The sequence below is a fragment of the Theobroma cacao genome, chromosome 9, assembly GCF_053813885.1.
Source record: "Theobroma cacao isolate CCN51 chromosome 9, ASM5381388v1, whole genome shotgun sequence".
NCBI lineage: Eukaryota > Viridiplantae > Streptophyta > Magnoliopsida > Malvales > Malvaceae > Theobroma > Theobroma cacao.
Window position 1 is genome coordinate 37148115 of NC_142647.1, and position 23200 is coordinate 37171314.

The 23200-nt window shown below is 32.4% G+C and overlaps 1 protein-coding gene and 1 long non-coding RNA gene across 3 annotated transcripts; both read right to left on the minus strand.

Moving 5' to 3' along the window:
- Positions 1–456: 456 nt before the first annotated feature.
- LOC18589651 (casein kinase 1-like protein HD16) lies at positions 457–8369 on the minus strand. 2 transcript variants are annotated; one of them, XM_018127949.2, is made up of 17 exons: positions 7636–8369; positions 6843–6971; positions 6674–6747; positions 6515–6584; positions 6383–6438; positions 5695–5766; positions 5431–5525; positions 5272–5338; positions 5054–5183; positions 4729–4947; positions 4503–4642; positions 3241–3415; positions 3052–3142; positions 2653–2810; positions 1238–1426; positions 891–992; positions 457–691 (listed from the first exon to the last, which is right to left on the minus strand). In XM_018127949.2, the coding sequence occupies exons 1-16, from the start codon at positions 8032–8034 to the stop codon at positions 933–935; spliced, it is 2124 nt and encodes a 707-aa protein (XP_017983438.1). In that variant the 5' UTR covers positions 8035–8369; the 3' UTR covers positions 457–691; positions 891–932. The 2 variants fall into 2 exon arrangements, with proteins under 2 accessions (XP_017983438.1, XP_017983437.1); XM_018127948.2 differs by lacking the exon at positions 457–691 and having other exon boundaries at positions 710–992.
- A 12244-nt stretch (positions 8370–20613) lies between these two features.
- LOC148760926 (uncharacterized) lies at positions 20614–22581 on the minus strand. Its single transcript, XR_016028166.1, has 3 exons — positions 22409–22581; positions 21679–21763; positions 20614–20809 (listed from the first exon to the last, which is right to left on the minus strand). It is a non-coding gene; the product is annotated as an uncharacterized LOC148760926 (long non-coding RNA).
- Positions 22582–23200: the final 619 nt, after the last annotated feature.

A 23200-nucleotide genomic window follows, 5' to 3' on the forward strand; every position in this document is an offset into this window, starting at 1 on the left:
TTGCATATCATATAAATAAACTAAATAATGAACTTTAGCTCACAAATAAAAATTAAAAAAAATATTAATGATTAAAAAAATATAAAAATAAAATTAAAAGTTAATATTAAAATAAGATAACGCATCATTAAACCATTCGTTAAACAAGGATCACAAGGTGTCAAACCAAATTATTATTCTTTAAACAGACCTAAAATCAATTTAAAATTTCATCGAATAAAATGAATTTAATTGCAACTCTCGAATCCACACGTCACGATACAAGTCATTTCCAAAAAATTATCATATCAAATTTTAATCATAAGTGAGTCATAAAAGATGAGTATTCTTATTAAAGCTTATATTTATGTAAATATTTATAAATTTTCTAAAATTTAATCTTTGTTCTTTTTATATTTAAAATTATTAAATTAATATATGATATTGACAATACCTTTTTTGTAATGTGAAATCATCATTCTAAATTTGTTAAATAACCATGTAAGATTCATAACCTACAAAACAATTGAATGATGCTTAGGCATGGGAGTTGGGTGGTTTTGTGAATTGTTTGAGTTGAGAGGCAAAGTGAAAGTGTGATCAGTCTCAAATGGTTGAATATGGGTTTGCTCGAGGCTGGGAGGAACTCTTCATAGCATTGGCAGCAGCTGAACCCACTAGGAGATTACTTCAATCTCGAGCCATCAAAAGGCTACAAGAATGAACAACCTTATCAACCCAACACATACTTCATTTAAGAAATATATATGAATATGATACATCATTATAAAGTACACAATTCCCTTGCACTTGACTTAAATTCCTATCCATCCTTTACATTTAACATGAGATCCCAAATTTAAAATAAAAACACAAGACGTTAAAAATTAAACTAGGCAAGGAAAACATACTCCATTTTTTCCTCCCCACAAAAATTCCCACCAGTCACTGACTCAGGATACAGTCCTTCCATAGCACAGACAGGCCAGATAGAGATTTTTTGCCCATTTTTCCTACACATGAAAACAATAAAAACATATAAATCACAACATAGATTGAAACTACAATAAAAACTAATATGTTCATATAGATTGCAACTCATTTAACTATCACAAGTATAACATAATGGAAATGCCAAAAAGAAGAAAAAGAAAAAAAAAACGTACATAATCTTGCAAGACCAACTAAAACTACTTATATGGTACTCCAAACATAAGTTTTAAAACATAGAGCATTACACAAGTAACAGAACCATTACCTTAACATGTGTGCTGGGAAATTGAGATGTACGTAAAGTTTCTTGAGTTTCATCTCCAGGTTTGCGCTTAGGGATGCTTAAGATTAGAGCAGCTTGATCAGAAGTTGCAGCTGTTGATGTAATTCTATAACCATTATCCCAACGTCTATGGATACCCTCACTTGGATAGAGAAAATCAAGTTCCACAACCTATAGGACCCATCGACAATATTTAATAAGATAGTAAATGCATGTGAGAAAGGATGGAGTGAATTCAAACTATAAACACATTCAGGGCCACCACCGTAATATGTTTTTGTTAGATTACTAGCAAATTTATAAGAGAAATGGGTGGCAAAAGAAATACCTCTTTTCAGTTTTTACCTTTTCATGTTGCACCTAAAATTTTCTTTTAATTATCACAATCCTCTAGTATAATATTTAATTTTACATACCACTTCTTTTTTATATTAAAAATGTTATAAACCAATATAAAATTTTGCAGTAAAAGATTTGCATTATTTTCTGACCTATTACATATTTCATAATTTTACGTGTCAAATAATATTTAGATAAATATAAACATTGATTTTAATCAAAATATAAATACCATCTTCTAAAGTTATAATGCTCATATGGTTGTAAAACATTGGTTTTAATCAAAATATAAATACCATCTTCTAAAGTTATAATGCCCATATGGTTGTAAAACATCGATTTTAATCAAAATATAACTACCATCTTCTAAAGTTATAATGCTCATATGGTTGTAATTATTATGAAGGCACATGTTAAATAATTAATCACTGTTTAATACATGATTCACATGCAGAGCACAAAGACCTAGTATCATGTAAATCCATCTTATGCAATGGATTTATACAATTTGCCTACTCCAATCAGAATAAAGCTGGTTTTAAACAGAGAAAACTAGCTACTTTTGGGGCAACAACAGAGCTATAAACCCACATTGCTTTCAGATCAATTAAAATTGCATTTTCACTGAAAAAGCCATGTCCCACATGTAAACAAAATTGAACCAGAAGTTCAGATTTGGCAGTGCATAAAGGTTTATCACCTCAACCTCATTTTCTTGAAACACGCAAGCAAGTATTTACTAAAACCTTTATTAGGACACAGCAGTAATTGTGAGACAAGCAAATACTCAAAAGAAAAGAGAAAATAAACAGGACATTTTCAAATTCAAGAAGACACCAAGCACAAAAATGATAAAAACCAAAGGGAAGAGTGGAAAATAAAGACAATGATCACTCCTGAAGCAAAATGGAAGACATTGTTATTGACTGACTTCCAATTCAATTAGAATTCAAACAAACAAAAAGAACCATTGATCAATAGCCATAAAAAATTGGCATAAAGAATCCACTCTAATAAAAGACAATAGAAATAATTGTGTATTGCAACTGAGATCAAACCTGATCACTGAAGCCTGCATTGCGAGACATAACAACACCCCATCGGCTTCCAGCAGTTGCCATCGAGGTGACATAGAAACCCTCTCTCCACTTTTTGTTTATCCACTTGAAGGGGAAAGAGTCACTTACTTTGTAAGATTGTTGAGTGTATTGGGTGCCTAAAAAGATAATCATAATTCAGAAATCTTGAGCCATAAAAGCAAATGGAAAAAGGCAGTTGCTAATCCGATCTTATCAATCCATTAGAAGCATTTATGTAAAAGCTCCATGTTTGAATCTGCATACTAAGTGAAATGTGCCATTCAGGTTGCATGTAAAATATTTTAGCTAAGTTGTAGAACATATGGCTGAGAAAACAGGTCTTGTAAGCAATTTAGACAAATCAGAATTGAAACTGACCTTTGGACATAACAACAAGGGAGCTTCCACTGCTAGAACCAGCAATAGCGCTAATGTAATAGTTCTTCTCCCACTGATCCATGATCCACTCCTGTATATTATGAAGAATGAATCATTTCTTAATATAAAAACTTTTGTTACAATAGGAAAAGAAAATAGCAGTTACAACAATATACAATAGGAGGTCACCTTGTGCAAGAAGGAAGGTGAAAGTTCATAAACTTGGTGTGTGAAACCAGTCCCAGCATCCATAATTAATGCCCAAAGATTGGTACAAGATGCTACACAACTTATTAGCAGACCATCTGCCATTCCTTTCTCCACATGTTGAGCCAACCTTGCATCAGCCACATTGTAATGGTACCTAATGCATGATAATGACACAGTTAAAATGAAACATCACATAAAGAAAGCTAGTATGTATAAACAATTTTTTTTTCTCCTTATTATGGTCTACATGCTGATCATACTCCAGCCAAACTGAAAAAAAAAAAAAAAAAAGCAGGAAATGGACCAAGTAGGTTTTTCATCAAAGGACATATATTTTCATCACTTGGTAAAAAATTATACCACAGGATAAATCTGTAGCATAAATGGAAAGTCCAAACTAATCCAACTATATTACTTAAGATTCTATTAAATAACAAAATCATGTTTGATTATAAATGAGCTAATAGTTAAAATCTAACACATACTTAAAAGTAAGTGTTCCATTTAAAAGTAAAATCATGAATTTTGCAAATCACAAAAATTAAATTTTTGATCATTACAAAAATAATTAACTTTTCTGTATCCAAACATTTTTCATTTTTTGCTTCTTTTGTTTTTAGAAGCAAAAAGCATGTAACAACAGTAACAACCACAGTCTACAATAACTAGGGGCTATATTGAAGTGCAGTTCACAAGATAAGGCAAATCAAGAATCAAAATCAAATGATATTACTAAAGTCATTTTGAAAAGAAATGTCTCAGCATCTTTAACAAGATTACAGTACATATCAGCTTTCATTTCTTTTAAAGCTTTATACTTGTCCTCTTTTGTCCTTTTTCACAAAGCTTTAATGGAACCTTCATAAGACCCACTAATTACTGACAGTTTAAGCTTCAAATAAGGACCAAAACGATTCTCTTTGATTTGTAATAAAAAAATTTATCCATCAATGGGCTTCAGTATAAATACAGTTGCATTTCTTAAAAATCATTAGTTCTGATTGTCACAGCCCTCTAGAGACAGGTGCATTCACCTTCCAAAGCTATTTTATAGACCAACATCATTTTCGTTATAGCTGTCCAACTAAATAAGTAGAAGACAATGCAACAGCCATTCAGGATCAAAAGCAGTATAAGGCAAAATGGGAAAAAAAAATTGTACTATTTCTATTGTCTTTAATTAAAATAATATAAATCTGCAATCAAAATAAGCTATGAGAATGAAAACTACTCCAAAATACCTCTGCTTCATTGGAAGTCTTGCATTGTAGACTGAAATCCACTGCGTAGCAGGAACTCCAAGACGAACCTTCTTCTTGGGTTGACCATCTTCTTCATCTATGTTTAACCTACCTCGCTTTTGGCCTACTTGATAAATAATCTACCAAATTTTCATAATTATTATTAATCTGTCAACAGATTTTCTTTTAGAGAATCTTAAATATAGTTAAGTATACACAAAAATACCTTTTGAGCACCATCAGTGTTTATTGGTCTTATAGCTGGATTTGGTCCCATCAAACCCTCAAATAAAGATATTAGTTTGGAGTAGTTGGGCTCCTCATCAAATTTCATGTTCACCACAATCTCAAGAAACTGTCTTAGAGGTGGAGGGCAGAAGCAGCAAAGCATTTCAGGTGATGTTGCCATTTTCTTTTTGCAGACTAAGAAGGATTTGTTGTCACCCTGGCATTTGGAAAGTAAAAGAAAGAACAAGAAAACAAAGTAGAATATGAATGCTATCATATGCCTCTGATAAGCAACTCCACTATGATGATTATATCAGCCATACCTGATAGCCCTGCCACGGTAATCGACCTCGATGTAGGAATATGAGTGTATATGCAAGAGACTCAAGATCATCTCTTCTACTGGCAGTTCTACCCAAATGAGCATGAACACTTGCATATCGAACAGTTCCTCTGGTGAAAATGAAAATTACAGAACAAAAGAATATCAGCAAGAGAGTTGATCATAAACAAGTCTCCAACTAGACAAACATTAGCTCACCTAAACATATCAGGACGTTGATCATAATCAACATGCAGCCCACTGCTGCTATCTTTCCACTTTGTTGCTGCAACGTGTAGTGTAGACAAAACATAAGAAAAGAACCTAAAAGGAAAGCATAAAAAGAGATACCATAGGGATAAAATGAAATTTACTCGCCTAATCCAAGGTCAACAAGAAACAACTTTTTCTCTTGTGGTGTAGATGGCTGACCAAGTAAAAAGTTCTCAGGCTTAACATCCCCATGCACATAACTGGTATCAAACAGGGTCAACATTCGAAGCAAAAGTTAGTAGAAGCAAAAGCAAAGAGTTCAAAAAGAGATAGATTTAACATTTAAGAAAGATACTCAGATCATAGTTTTACAGAATATTTATGAAAACTGGCATTCATACTATAACTCAAAATAATGCAATCACAAACCCTTTGGAGTGCATCTTCTCTAAGATTGACAGTGACTCTACCGCTATACAAGCTACCATTTCTGCAGACATCCTGCATGTGAAATTGAGAACAAAAATTAATATCTAAGTAGATGCCAAAGATCCCATACAAAGTAATACAATTGAAATAACTTTCATACACTTTCTTTTGCCCAGAAGGGTTAAGAAGACAATTTCATAGAGAACAAGCAGATCTTCAATCAGACACACCCCCAAAAGAAAAAATCCAAGAAAATCAGAGGCTTAAATGTTCAATTATATTTTTATACCTTCTTCAATTGGTTCTTTATTTTTCATTATTTTTATAATTTTTTATTGAATGAACGGGTGAAAAAGAGGGCCTGCCAGATCATTTTTCTTAAAACTAATCCAAGAAACAACCCTAGAGGAGAGATTTAACATAGCTCCCTAGTCAATAACTAACTTAAAAAGCCCAGGCTTGAACATATACCCTGAAAGTGTTTCTAGTGCAAAAATAAAGTGGTAAAATAATAAGGGAGTATTTTGTTTCTTCAAACTGTTTATGGTGGAGAATATAAAAAATCAGTATTCTATCATGTAAGAACGAAGAGGTTTTGGACTTAATAAAGTGCTTCAGCTTATGTTATCTCTCATTTCTGAATAAGTAAACCATAGAAATAGCAAATGCAAGAAGACTGGTCACTCACGCTTGCCCTGAAGAATTCCAAACATCCCATAAGCTGGGCCCTAACATGTCCATAACCTGAAAATACATAAGTAGAAGTTAAGCCATGGATCTAGGATAGATAAATGAATAGAAGAAAAGCTGCAAATCATACCATCACATAATAGTCTCCTTGCTTTCCTTTATAGTGTACTTTGGGAACTCCATGGCTACCACCAAGAGCACTGTTCACCAAGAACTCAAACACATTGTGGTAGATAGTCGTAATTTGGAAATGTTCCAAACAAACTAACAAGGAAATAGAGCCACCTACTTGTAAACTTGCCATTCATATGGAGGACCATAATTACAACCTTTGCTGTTCCTATGCTCAAATTTCAGAGCTACCTAAACGAATGCAAAGTAATAACAAAACTTAAATTAAAACCAAGACCTGGGATGGTATAAACTTTCTATGGCTTATGGTAGTTAAAATGATTTACCTCCAGGGCTGCAGAACCAGTTGCGCGTTCATTTCCACCATTAACACGTCGTCCAACAAATACCTGACCAAATCCACCTTTACCAAGCTTTCTCTCTATCTTATATAAAGGTGATCCTCCAACTTGAACCTTACAAAGTCAAAAGGAAAACATATCCAAATAACCAAACTGAATAAATAATATCACAAAATTAGAAAACAAAGATGAGAAAGAAAGAAAAGGGGTGCAAGGAAAATGGTTTCTCACATTCCCTCTCTACCTTTCACTCGTTTGACAGTAGGAAAACAAGGAGAAGGAAGGAAAATGGGTGGATTTACACCTTTCCATTCCATCAAAATTCAGTCCTTCCACAAGTAGGAGGAAAAGATTCATTCAAACAAAATCAATCACTGAATTTAAAATTTTACTCCTAATTCTTTTCCTCCCTTCCATTTTCCATCTCTCTCATACCAAAATGAAAGAAGGGAAAACGAATTTCCTTCCCTTTTCCCTCTCCTCCATTTTCCTTCCTACCAAATGCAGTATTAGACTAGACAAAAAACCTGAAAAGTAATTGGCTCTCAACTCTCAAAACTTTCAGCAGACAGCAAACACCAAAAAAAAAAAAGTTTAATTAGATCTTCAATGACAATATGAACGCGGAACCACAGCAAAAAAAAAAAAAAAAAAACTGCCAAAACGCAAATACCAGAGAACCACAATCCTATCAATGGTAACCCAGCCGCAGAAACATTAAAAAAAGAAGAAGAAAAAACAACATCAACAAAATAACAAGGCAAAACCACAAGCATACCCTCTCTGGAAAAGGAGCAGTACTTCCCTCCTCTTCCTGTCCAGCAGCCTTGTTAGCGCTCAACCCACCGCTATCGTCCCCCATGACAGCACCCTTCTTTTCTAAATCACCTTTTACAAACTCCTTCTTCTCAATATCACTATCCCTCTCCGATATCACAATCACCGGATGATTATGATCCTCTCTCGCAGTCGCAGCTGCTACCAGCTGACGATGATCCTCCTCCTTTAATCTTTTCGCGGCCAATCTCGTCCTCGGCCTACCTCCCTCAGCAGCCGCGGCCGCGGCAGCACGTTTCCGGCCTTGATTCCGCTGCGGCGTTTGCTTTTGCTCTCGTTGTTGCTGCTGCTGCGCTATCGTGGCGCGGCCTCTACGGACTCCTTTTCGAAGCTCTGGCATTGCGTAAACCCCATGCAATTGAAACGAAACGCCAGTAATTCGATCATTGTATACTTTCTTCTACGATGCCAGCCATGAATGATTTTGTTAAAAGAAATGGGGGAATTTCAAATTCCCTTTTACTGAATAAACAAGAAATTGAGAAACCGAATCGATCAATTAAATTGGGGGTGGTTATCTAATAATTGTGAGGATTCATACAAAAGGGGGGATTTTCTCAAAGACCGCAGGATTAGGGTTAGGGTTCGGAGGGGAGGAAGAGGAAGAGGAAAAACTGGGAGAGAAATCAAAAGGGGGAGAGGAAAGAAGGTAGGGAGAGAGAAAAAGGAAGCCGACTACTAAAACTCCAAAGTCCAAGCTGTGGAGCGAATGGAATTCGGGTTTTGGGTTGCGGTGGGGCCAAACCTCAACCATTTGAGTCTATTTTCCCCGCCAGGTCAGCAATTTTTAAAGCTAAGGTCTTGACGTGGCAGCCTCTGTTTCATTTATCATTCAAAAATAAAAAAAATTGGTCATTCACACTTAGGTAACTTTAGTACTTTATAATATAATGTGATTACAAATAATATAATTGTAGGAAAGATAATATTACAGTATTTGGTATATAAGTAATATAATGATTAAAATGTAAAGAAGATAATATTACAGTGTTTGTTTTACATATACTTTACAGGGTATGTAATGTTAATTTTTAAAACTACCTTTATATATTAAAATTTTAACAGGTATTTTTTTATTGTTAATTTTTATATAATGTTATTTTTAAATATATTTTTAATTAAATATATTTTTTTTCATTTCTTGTTACAAGTATATATTTTATTTTTATTTTTAATATAATTTTTTATATTGTATATTTTATTTTAAATTTTTTCTCTAAAAGATAATATTTTATTTTTATTTCTTTATACGTTTTATATGTATGCATTAATGTAATAGCGTCCTCTCTTGTAACCAATAGCAAATTGACAATAAAATACTCATAATTCTCAATCTCCAATTAATTTCTTTTGAAAATATCATAAATTCAAAAAAACTTACTATCAAGCTAAAATAAAATATCAAGCATAACATCACCAAAACCATATATAATTGAACATCATAAATGAAGTTCCTTAATTGATGCTTTAAACCAAAAGTCATAAAGTTCTAATAAACCAAAGTTGAAGTCACCTAAATGATAGACACACCATTGTTAAAATACAAAAGAGTTCAAAGTTAATAACACAGTTAAAGTTCATCCTAAATTAATAACTAGTTCTTTGCAATAACAATACCCATAATTTAGATAGAGCCACTAAGCAAAGCCTTCACATAAATTTTCTGCAACTCCTCTGACAATGAAAAAAGATCATTTATCTTCCACATATCACTAGAGATGATATGTCCAACCTTAACAATTTCTTCGAGAGTCAAACCTTCAACTCCATGAACTATCTCAACTACACGCTTTTTCAACCTCACATCTTCAACCATAAATTGAAAACAACTTGCTAATTTATCAATTCCTTCCCTTGCACCTTGACAGATTTCTCCAATTTTATCCACACTAGATTGAAATGCATGAACAATGTTGTCACCATTACTTTTTGTCTTAGTTTTTTTGTGACTCACCTCTTTGTCACCTTGCTCTATAGTCCTTCTTCTAGCAGCAGTGGATCCCTCACTATTGGTAGCTTGAGCAAGAGAAACATCATCATCAACATTCAATGCACTGAAAGCTTCTGAAGCTACCCTTGTTGCTGCAAATGCAACTTCCTCAGTTTCTATGTTCTCCACTACATCAGCTGGTGACTCTACTCTTTCCCCAGTTGCTCTATCCTTCCCAAATATAATGGTTAATTGATCAAAGTGAGGGAAAGGCTTGTTTCTAAGTCCTGTAGCAGTTAGGTGACTCTATATATATAACCAAATACAATGCATCAAACAAACAATGCAAAACCAAATATATGCCTAACTTTATAATATAACAATGTTGTAAGATAAATGAGAATCATTACCTTAACCCAACCAATACAAACATCATCATCACAAGTAACACATTTCTTAACATCATCCCAACCGAATCCAAAAGCGGAATGCAATATCATCTCAGCAATTTCCCTATATTGTGTTTTCAACAACCTCATTCTAGAGTTAATATGGTGGATAGCCCTTATGTTGCAATTTGGGATCCTTTCTTTCATCCATTGCTCAAGTTGTTGCAAGTAACCAGGCTTGAATGTTCCATTATCTCTACCCCAACTTCCTTCATTTACAAGATCAATGCAGCTGTCAATTAAGACTCCATCCTCAGTAGGTGTCCACTGATGGGTGGATCTTTTGCTTGTCCTCCCTAATCCTTGAGGTGATGCAACTTCCATCTACAAGTATAAAACATAATATAGTAACGACATAATAACAAATATATAGTATACAATAGTTAATTAAAAATTAAAGAAGAAACATAACTTATCTAATTAAGAACAAATACAAACATGTCTCAATCAACACAAATTTAAGTTGTTACAAATAAAGCATACAACATTTGTTGAACCAAATAAAAAATTAAGTTTCATTTTTAGAAGCTATCCAATCATTCCACATTTCTTGTGCCAAGTTATTTCTCCAAGTAGTCCATGCATTTGATGTCTCAATGTATTGGATCGTATATGCATTTTCCATCGCTTTAGATTCCACATACTCTTCATCCATTTCATCCTTAAGTGGATCATGTGTCATTTCTCTCCTAATGTGATTGTGTAACAATGCACAAGCAAAGATAATTCTACATTTTGTTTTCACTGGGTACTAAGACTTCTCTCTAAGTATTACCCATCTCATCTTAAGGAATCCAAAACATCTCTCAATAACATTCTTAGCACCAGAGTGTTTATAATTAAATAGTTCTTCTTTTGAATGAGGAGTGCGATTTTGTCTCCATTCATTCAAATGATAACGCTGACCTCTATATGGAGTTAAAAATCCCTTTCCATTTGTATACCTAGCATCACATAAGTAGAAAAAACCTATGATAAAAAATTTATTTTTAGTCCATCACTCTAAACAATGTCGAGCTAAAATAGTTAATAATTGAATGTATATTTTCCTCATACCTTTTGGGACTTTCAATCCATTTCTTCTAGATATTACATCTCGAAGAACCCTAGAGTCTGAAGCAGAACCCTCCCATCCAAGTAAGATATATATGAATTGCATATCCTGTGAACATACCCCTAACACATTTATAGCAATTTCATTCTTCTTTATTATGTATCTAGGCTTATCAATTTCCAAGGCATTGACTTTAATGTAAGTTCCATCTAAAGCACCTAAACAATTATATTGTTTCCAATAGAATAATGACAAAAATTATTCTTTAGTTGCATTTTTAATAGATTCTTATACTCAAGCTATAAATGTTTAAGAAATTTTAGTTTACCTTAAACCATTTCCATCTGAAGTCAGTTGAATTTTCGGGTACAAGCTCTGGCTTCTTTAGTAGTATTGATTGCAATCTTAAAACAGAATTCAAAACTAAACCAAAATGCCTACTCACTGTCTCACCACTTCTAACAAATTCTCTCTTTATGATCCTATTCTTTGCATGATAAGAAATGATGTACAAAAAGATAGTCACCATTTCCTCAATATTCATGTTTTTTGTTGGTGTAAGCCTACTGTCACGACCCGAAACTCCCATCGAGCCCGTGACAACAACCGTGGTGTCCCGATAGGCATTCATCTTCCGGAATGCCAACCGGAACCTCGCAAGGCTTAATATCAGTTTCTCGTTTTCCTTGGTGAATAACTATTGCCAATTATTATGTTCTAAAGGATTTTGAGCTATTTTTAACTTAAAACTGATAAAATAAAAATTTTTGTCTCACAGGGCCATTTTGGTCATTTTCCACTGAAAATTTCAAAACTAGTTAAAAATGTAGTAAACACGTACCAATCGCATAATTCACAATTAAAAATAAGTTTAGGCATCTAAAACCTTTATTTAAAATGAAATTGTAATTATTTGAATATAAGAAGAAGATAAAACAATATATTCAATAAAATATTTTATTTTCTTATAAACAAAAATTTTGGAGTTATGCGTAAATACTTTTTGTAGCATAAAAACAAAATAAATTCATTCATACTGTAGCACAATAAACTATTAAATTTACAATATCAAGTGGGTCCACAGTAACTAAAATTCAAGAAGCTGTGAACCTACAGTTTTGGAAGACGCAATCCAATGAAAATCCCCGATGGAACTAGCTATCTACAGACTACTCTAATCCTGAAATGGGTGGAAAGGAGGGTGGTGAGATTATAAAATCCCAGTGAGTAAATAAACACCATTTAAATCAGCTAAAGCCGAGTAAAAGGAGACAATTAAAATATCCCATCATATTATGTATTTCCTAATTTGAAAATTTATCCTAACCCATGCAAACGGTTGTATTTCATTTAATTTCTCATTAAGGCTTATGACTTCTATAAACATTTGACTCATGCCATCAAATAGTACTCGATGACACCTTGATCAGAGGCGTACATTCGAGCCCGCCAAGGCTGTTAAAATTTCGTACACACTTAAAACATATTTTTAGTTTGAGAAAAACACAGCCGTTCCTTGGCGTTAGCGGAGTTCATCATCACGAGGTGGTTCGGTGTGACGTGAACTCTATCCATACCTCAGGAGATCCCCTACGCGCCTCTCCGACCGAGGTAAGCACATAAAAACGGGGTTATCGTGCCTCTCTCATAGGCTGGTCCACGGAACCAGCCTACTGCAGCAAGCTAAACCCACCGTATAATAAAATTTTAACAGCATGACAAGACTAATATTTTACTACCCAGCCTACAAGAGTAAAATAAAACAATTCATACAATTCATAAAACATAGCCCAGCCAGTCATGCCAACACAATAATAATATATCGAAAGCCATCAATTTCAAATCATAAATTTACAACATGCCGGAGGTCTCTAATTACTCTATTTTCAAAATCGTTATTCAATTTCAAGACAATTTTTAAAATCTTTTCATGTAAACACATTCTGTTTGTAAAACACAAAAATTTACTATTTAAACTCATTTTCATAAAATTTCACCAAAATCGATTAAAAACATACTTTAGATAATAAAAATAATGGTAAGGTTACTCACAATGTCTAGAGTGGGGATTTTCGAAATACTCAGACTGCTGGTCCTCGGATGCAATTTCATTGCCTTTATTGGAGGACTCACCACCTTGACACAGTACAAAATCGAGAAATTCACCACATTGGTACTAAATTTAAATTAAACTAATTTAGACTACTAATGCATGATATGGAATGCAAAAGGTCTAAATTTTGCCTAAACACCGTATTGACCTATTTCGGTCTTTTACCCGATAAATTGAAATACGCATCCAATTTAGCTCCAATTGATCCCATTTCTTTTTCTAATGCTTCAAATCACCAATGTCTAGCCAAATAACCCAAAAATCAGCAAAGCCACATTCATATTCCTTCTTGTAAAAATTCGGCCAAAATGGTGCATCATTGTCACAAATTTTCCTACTTGATTTTCTTTCCATAATTCATTAATTTCCATATCAAAAACCATGATTTCATAATCAAATAACCTAAAATAACATCACATTCTTCCTCACCATTGACTTGAAAATTCAGCTAAGGCTAGGTAATGGGAAAAATGAATGTTTTTCTACATATTTTGTTTACTAACATGCTAAACTAACACTAAACACTAATATATATCAAAATCAAATCAATCCAACAATTTTCTCTCTCTAGACCCATATGACCAGCCATTAAATTACCATGAAAACATGCAATTTAATCATGGAAAATAAGGAGAAATGCTTGGGAATAAGAAAACTCAAGCTTAATAGAAAAAATCTCACCTTTTTCACTTAATTTTCTTGAAAATTCACACTTTTTCTTTGATTTTCTCTCTCTAGGGTTTTGTTTTTATTTTCTCTCTCTTCTTGCTGGTTTGGCCGGCCATGGGGTAGAAGATGGGCTGATTTTTGTGCCTTTTAAAAAGGAAAATAATAAATTATTAAAGGCATGACACATGGCATCATGTCATTGGCCCATTTTTAAAACTTTAAAAATTTTAATCCTTTTTATCTCCACCACACAATTAGTTAATGGTCAAAATGAGAATAAGGGAAGACCATGTGCTGGACAAATGTCCTGGTGGTGGAAAATTACTATTTTGCCCCTAGAGTGATAAAATTACCATTTTGCCCCTATGCTCTGAAAAATACCAAGAATAAATTTTTTTCACTTCTTAATCCTCAAATCATACTCCAATAAGTCAAATGGAGCCAAAAATCTTTTCTAAAAATTCCCATTTTGCCCTCAGGTGGCAAATGATCATTTTGCCCCTAGATAGTGAAAATTTCGGTTTGACTCCAAATTGATCCTCGAACTCTAAATCACCATATTAAACCATTCTGAGACTTTAATATTCTTAATTTCATCTTAAATTCTCTATTTGATCTAGTTCGAGGCTTAAATCAACTTTGTGGTACCTCTAGGTACAATACCGACTTTTGTAAATTTTTTCGGGACTCTCCTAGCATGCAAACATGTTATCCATCACATGTATGTCATGACAAGTATTTTATAGAGTTAGGCTTGACATCTTTTCCTCTACTTGGATCAATCATATGATCCTTTTTCATGTCTAATTTTGACATCCGACTAAATATTAATATTTTAATATTATTTCATTAATAAAATATTATTTTATTCTAAAAATTTTATCTTGTCTCTTTGGTTCCCAAAGTTCCTTATTATGCCTCAATTCACATCCGACCAACTTTATTTATCACCATATCAAGGTATGGGGCATTTCACCTACCAATGCATTGAAGCATATTACATAGTTTATAAAATGCAGCTCTATCCATTCTAATATTTTCAATGCACGTTAAATCAGAATCAAACACCATTCCCCTAAAATTCAATTGCCAAATAATATGTCTCCTATAAGTATTAGTTTTGGATCTTTTACGCTTTCTAGTATACATTAAAATATGATAACATCCTTGAACCAAAGTATTAGCTAAAAGTATCATGTTGAACAACTCAATGGCTAATACAATAGTAGACACGATCGTTGCAGTTTGCTATTGAAAAAACCCTTCCATTGTATGAACTAATAATATAAAAAAATAATTAAAATAACGAAATATAAACATTATATAAAAATAGCATATAGTAAACACAAAGTTAACTTTTCAAGTACACCTTACAAATATTCAATTTAAAAACAGCATATAGAAGGATCCATTTTTGATATGCAGGGAATATGTTGGATAAATTTAATGTAAGTTCAAATGATACTATAGACCGATTTAATGGTAGCAATCAAAGGCAAAAAAAAAAGATTGCACTGCAAGAAGCAGAACTCAAACCCGAGACCAATAATACAAGCGTCACTAAGCAATTAACCACACAACCAACTAAACAAATTGTGATAGGGTGCAACCAAAAGTTGATATAACAACTAGCAGTAACAACTAAACCTTTTTACACTCTTTTCTTGCACCTTAAAATCTAAAAAAAAAAATTGCAATGGTTTCCTCCTGTCAAGACCAATTTAACCCTAAACAAAAAAAAAAAAAATGGGAGGTCAAATCTTATAAAAAAGGTAAAAAAAGAGTAAAAATTCAAATTCAGGGTTAAAATGAGGTTTTTTGGGGTCAAAACGACAACAAACCACCTTCAGCTATTTGTCAACGTGTAGACCTTGAAAAGTTACATGGATTCAAAAAAAAAAAATCACCCCGATCAGACAACCGAGCGTAAAGTTTCGACTTTTTGAAGTTGAGTAGGGGAAGAGATTCCTATATAAACAAACAAGGCATTTTTAAAGATAAGATGTTTTTACTATGTACAGAAACATGTGACACGCCATGTACAGAAATATGTGACACACCATGTAAAGGAACATGTGACACGCCATGTACATAAACATGTGACACCCCATGTACAGAACCATGCGATACGCCATGTAAAGGAACATGTGACACGCCACATACAAAAACATGTGACACGCCATATACAAAAACATGTGACAAGTCATGGTTAGGTTGTTACACACCATGTTGAAAAAAAATACTGTTGTTACACGCCATGTACAAAAACATGTTATACCCCATGGTTAAAAAAGGTTGTTGCATGCCATGTTGAAAAAAAAATATTGTCGTTACACGCCATGTTTAAAAATATTGTTGTTACACGACATATTCAAAAACATTTTGTTACACGACATATTCAAAAACATTTTGTTACACAACATTTTGAAAAAACATTTTACTCAAAGCCAAGATCCATGGATTTGGCAATGCTAGGTATGAGTTTTGCTGCTTTCAACATTTCTAATTGGATGAAGTTCTAATTGGATAGAACTTGAAAACTATTTGATCACCCATATTTTGTTGAGGGAATAAAAACCAAAAATTGCAACACCAAAAATTGCAACCAAACACGCAACATTTTATTTCATCACAATTACCTATGCCTTTTGTTGAAGATTAGCTCAGAAATCCAACCTTTCTTGTCGATCAAGGGCCAAATTGTTTTAGTGATAAACCCTAAAATACAAATAAGAAGAAAACCTAAATTAATAAAAAAAAGTCAGATTAAAGAATATAAGAAGAAGATAAAAAAAAAAGAGAAAGAAAAAGAAGAATGGGAGATTTCAACCCATAATTTCAGATGATAAAAAAGCAGAGCTAGAAAAAGGATGAACGACTTTAGCAAAATGGAGAAGAAGCAGTAGAAACCCCAAAAACAACGATTTTGCTTTGGGTTTTTGAGTAATTTTTTTAAAAGATGATGGGAAAAAATGTCCTTAAAGACATTGCAGAGTGCAATGTATTGTGATTGCATTCGTTTTGGATTGCAATCACATTACATCCATTGGCTGCAATGTGATTGCATTGCAATCTTACATTGCAGTGGTCTGTTACAAAATAAACATTGCAATGTAATTTAATTGGGCACATTGCAGGGAGTGTGACTTTACATCCCTTATACCAAACGCAATGTTAGTGCTTGTTTGGTTTTATTTTTTTTCAACTTCTTCATTAGTTCAAAGTAAAAATCAAGTCAAATAAAAATTTAGAGAAGCTCCTAAAAATAAGTAATTTTTTTTTTAAAAATAATTTTTTTTTTAAAAAAATAAATTTTTTTTTAAAAAAAGCTTTGGAAAAAGTTTTAAAGTGGAGCTTTTTCTCTTTTTTTTTAAAAAAAACATGTTTTTTAGGAGAATTTTTCTTTTTGTTTCAAAAATGGCCTCATATATTAAAAATAATTTCAACATTATTTGTTTTTATTTTTATATAATTTATTATTAATTATAAATTTAATGTTATGTAAAAAATTCTTTTTATACTTTTTATAAATAAAAAATAAAGTCAACTTTTTTCCATTATGAACAAAAGAATTTGTGATTAATAGAAAATTATTTATTAAATACCCTTTACGATAATTTTAATCAAAATTAAAACTTAGATAAATTATTTTGTCAAATAACTTATTTATAAAAAAAACTTATAAAAGTAAATTTACCAACAGATTTAATTTAATTTTAAAAATTATTATTTTTTATAAGAGCTTTATAATAGCTTTTAAGTTAAAAAAAAGTTAGGCCAAACAAGCTCTTAGAGTTCTCATTGTTGACTTAATGGTCTATGTTATGTGTTAAAATTTAACCCCATTAAATTTTGCACTTGATCGATTTAATCATTTATCGAGTTAATCATTTAGTTTTAATTGATTTAATCAATTTTTTTATTTTTAAATTTATTTAATTGTTTATTTTGAAAAAAATCTTGATATTATATCTTTTTTATGATTAATATATTTTATTTTGAGAAAAAATTTAAACATTTACTTTCCCGTTAAATAAAAGGAATACTAAGGGTGAGCAACTCGTTAAGTACATTAATTTGGTTAGAAAATCCAATTAACTGACTTTCCCTAGATTCTTAATCAAACAGATCGAATTTCCTCTCTTAATTAACTTAACTGTTAAATGATTGATTGCATCCGAGTATTTGGCTCATTGGTTGATGCATGATCCTCTTGCCTAAAAGAGTAGTATTTGAATTTCCCTTCTCCCAATTATAAAAAAAAAACCTGTTAAATGATCAATTTAACCAAAATTTTTTAATTTATTTAATAATTCTTTTAAAAATTATTAACATTTTACTTGTTTTATGGTTAATATAACATTATTTTGAGAAAAAAAATTTCTTTTTCATTTTCATAAATCGTAATCTTTTTCCTTTTAAGACTTTAATACGTGGAAAATGGTAAACTATTAAGAAAATATTAACAGTTTATCAATATATAATATATTACTAAGTTACAAATTAATAGTATATAAATAAATTACTATTTTAATAATTTGAATTCTGCTATCAACATTTAGGAGGGTTATCAAAGACTGCGATAAGAACAAGGCACTTGGTTCAGATGGTTTTAATTTAAACTTCTTCAAATTTCTAAGGATAATGGTGAAGGATGAGGTAATGAAATTTATTATTAATTTTTACAATGTAGGAAAGTTAGTGTATGGTGTCAATGAAAGCTTCATAACATTGATCCAAAGACTAAAAATCCAAGTGCTGTTTGGGAATAACGCCTAATTAGTCTAGTGGGTTGGTGTATAAAATAATCGCTAAGGTTCTAGCAAATTGACTCAAGAAAGTGATAAGTGAGGTTATAGGGGAGAACCAATTTGCCTTTTATACTAGGGCGACAACTATTAGACTCAACGTTGCTAGCTAATGAGATGGTGGATTTACTACACAAGATTCATAGTGGGGTGCTATTCTTAAAGGTAGATTTTAAGAAAGCTTATGACAGTGTGTTGGGGGTTTCTCGAATTGATAATGAAAAAGATGGGCTTTGAAAAGAGGTGGCAGAAATGGATTATTTATCGACTACCTCAATTAACATACTTATAAATGGGTCACTAACCAAACCAATAAAAATGCAAAAGAGATTGCGGTAAGGGTGTCCTTTATCTTCATTCCTACTTAATATGGTAATAAAGGTTTTCAATTGTTGATGGGAAAAGCCTTAGAAGAAAATATATGCAGTGGCATCTTAATTGATGGTCGGGGTTTGCAAGTGTCTCACCTACAATTTGCTAATGATACCCTACTTTTTTGTTAACCTAACTTGGAAGTTTTGTTGAATATGAAGAGAGTATTATGATGTTTTCAAATTGTGTTACGGTTCAAGATAACTTTCAGAAAAGTAGTCTTTTTGGTGTTAGGATTAATGTAGAGGTATTGATAATGTGGGCTACTAAAATACATTGTAAGCTAGATGCTTTACCATCTATTTATTTGGGTTTACCACTAGGGCCAATCAAGCGTACTTGAAAATTTGGAAGCTTGTCGTGGAACGTTTTGAGGCTAAATTGAATGGGTGAAAGTTATAAGTGGTTATCATGCAGAGCCTAAGTTACCTTGTTGAAATTAGTGCTTAGCAATTTGTCTATTTTCTTTATGTCTTTGTTTAGGATGCCTCAAGATATTAAGGATGATTTGGACGAATGGAGGTGTGCACCATGTTAAATGAGATGGTGTATGTAACTACAAAGAAGAAGGAAGGCTTGGTTTAAATAATCTTGAAATAAAAAATAAAAGCATTTGCTAACTAAATGGTTGTAGAGATATGGGAATAAACTAGATAGTTTATTGAGAAAAATCATGACAGTAAAGAACGACTATGATCAACTTTCAAGAAAAAAAAAGACTACGATCCACGTGCCTTGTTACCTAAAGCTATGGTTACTTGTAAATGCTTAAACACTTAGAAAAATATCATATCTCTTATAATGCCTACTAATAAATTCTTTTTGCAAGTTTTAACTAATATGAGAGTAAGTGTGGCAAAGCTGTTTCATTCTAGCATGATGCGTGGCTAGAGGATATGATTCTCCAATAGGAATTTCCAAGACTGTTCACCTTGACATTGAACAAAGAAGGCAGACTATGTGACCATGAGGTATGGATTAATAGTGGCTGTAAATGGAAAATTAAGTTAAGATATCAATTATTTGGTTGGGAATTCCAATAGTGGACTAGATTATGGAGCTATCTTCAAGGGCACATTTTCAGTGACGGTTTGAATTATATTGTCACGACCCGGAACTCCCCATCGGGTCCGTGACAACCGCAGCGAGGCTTCGACAGACATTCTTCACCCCGAATGCCGATTGAAACCCCGCAAGGCTTAGCATCAACTTTCGCATCTCCCCGGTGAGCAACAGTTATTAAATCTCGCATTTCAAAAAAAATCATAAGTCATTTTCAAATAAGAACAATAAAATATTATTTTCTGGCTCATAGGGGTATTTTCGTAATTTTTCGTCAAAAATCTCAAAACTTGCTAAAAATGTAGTAGGTAAGCAGAAAATATATATTTAATGATTTAAAAACAAATTAAGTATCTAAAACGTTCATTTGAAAGCAAATTGTTGACAACTAATACTATTCAAAAATAATAAATAAAATATTCTATTTTCTCATAAAATAAATTTTTATAGAAATATTCGTAAATAATTTTTCGCACATGAAAGTAAAGTAAAAATTGTATGAATAGAAATACAGATAACCAAAATATATGTTTTGATCTGCAATGACACGTGGGCTCCAATTGACCAAGAGGATGTAAGACTGTGAACTCTTACTTTCTATAATGCAGTTCCGAGCTTAGTTCTCGTCCTACTCGACTATCTACAAACTGTCCTGAGCCTGAAAAATGTATAGGAAGAAGGGGTGAGATTTTATAATCCCAGTGAGTAAACAGATACCATCTAAAGTATCTAAAGCCGAGTAAATGGAGACAATTAAAATAAGTCATCATACTGTAATTTCATTACCTTTCAGTTCATTTCAATGAAATAAAATCAATCCATATAAATCGAGAAATCAACTTGGCTTATGAATTTCTTAAAACTTTGGCTCGTGCCAAAACTCATACTCAGTGATACCTTGCGCAAGGCATCCAACTGAGTCCGCCAAGGCTATTAAAATTTCATATACACTTAAAATATATTTTTAGTTTGAGAAAAATACAGCTGTTCCTTGGCGTTGGCTGAGTTCCCCTTCACGTGGTGGTTTAGCGTGAAGTGAACCCTAAGCTTTACCCCAGGAGATACCCTACGCGCCTCTCCGTTCGAGGTAATAATATAATGGAGTTTACCGTGCCCCTCTAATAGGCTGGTCCACGGAGCCCCCTCTGCAGTAAATAACTAATATATAATCCACCAATCAATAAAATTCATTCTAGCATGACATGGCAATTTATCGCAATCTAGCCTCTCAAGGCTGAATACACAATACAAATAATTCTGACACCAAAATTAGTTTAGCCATTCATGCTCATATATTGTCATAAGCCATTCAATTTAAAACCATAAATTTACAACACAAGCAGGCAGTCTCCAATTACTCTATTTTCAAAACCAATATTCGATTTTCCAGAAAATTTATAAAATCATTTTATAAAATCACAATTTCTCTTAAAACATAGCAATTTACCATTTAAACTCATTTTTTATAAAATCACACAATTGTATAAAACTACTCTAGATAATTAAGACGATAATAAGTTTACTCACAGTATTAGGAGTAGAAATACTCCTATCTTCCGCCCTCGGGTGCAGTCTCTTACCCGAAACAATTGACTCACCACCTATCCATAATCTTTGACACAAAATTCAATAAATTGTGTCAATTTATCATAAATTATTTTAGGCTCTTATCCATGCATATGCACTAGATAGGATTTGAAATGTTTAAACAATCGCTTAATTGCGGTGTCCGACCTAACTCGCCTATACACGGTGTAAAGTCCTAAAATCCCCAATTCGACTCCAATTCCATCTATTTCAATTTCAATTATCCAATTATATCCACAATACCTCAATGACTTTGAATTTGGTCCAATTTATCAGTTCGGACTATAAATTACGCTTTTACCCCTAGTGGGTAAAAATTTCAATTTATTGCACTGAAAATTCCCATTTAATTTCCAACCTCATAATTCATCATTTTTCCACCCAATTCTCTTAAAATAAAGTCAACCTCATCCTCACATACCATTGGCTAGATCCGGCCTAGGGAAATTCATGGAGAAGATAAATATTTTTCTTATTGTTTTACTCATAAACATGCTACACTAACACTAAACACTAACATAGCTCAAAATCAAATTTATCTAACAACTTTCTCTCTCTAAACCCATATGACCAGAATTGAAATCATCCTCAAATCACATGATTCAACCATGGAAAATGATGGAAAATGCATGGGAAAGGTAAAGCAGAAGACAAATTTAAGAAATGTTACCTTTTTTCACTTGATTTTTGAATTTCTACCTATTTTCCCTTTAAATTTCTTGGCTAGGGTTTTATTTTCTCCTTTCTCTCTCTTGTTTCTTGCTTGGCCGAATGTTGAAGAAGAAGAATGGGTGGGCTGATTTTTTTTATGCCTTTTTATTGTTTAATGAAATAATATTATTTTATTCATATTTTAAATATTTTATTAATTCATTTTTTTTCTAGCCATCCACTTGTCCTACTTTTTCCACCATGCATTCCCTTTGACTTATCCAAGTCTTAAGTGAAATTTCCAGATTTTTCCAAAGTTTTGGTGGAGCAAATTTTTCAAAATTACACTTTTGCCCCCGAACTTTTCAAAAATTACATTTTTACCCCAAAAATTGAAAATTTGCCATAATGCATAATTTTCACTCCTCATACTCATTTCACACTCTAAATAATTAAATTTGATCAAAATCCTTTCAAAAATTAAATTTTCGATTTCGAATGGCAAAATTACCATTTTACCCTTTTACTCCAAATTATACCGAAATTAAAATTTTTCACTTCTAAACTTCAAATATTACTCCAATAAGTCAAATGGGGTCAAAAATCTTTTCTAAGAATTCTCATTTTGTCCCCTAGTGGCAAATGACCATTTTACCCCTAACCGGTCAATTTTTCGAATTGACTCCAAATCGGACCTCAAACTCCGAATTACCATATTAACCATTCTGGGACTTTAAAATTCTTAATTTCATCATGAATTCTCTATTTGATCTAGTTCGAGGTTTAACTCAACTTCATTGTATCTCTAAGT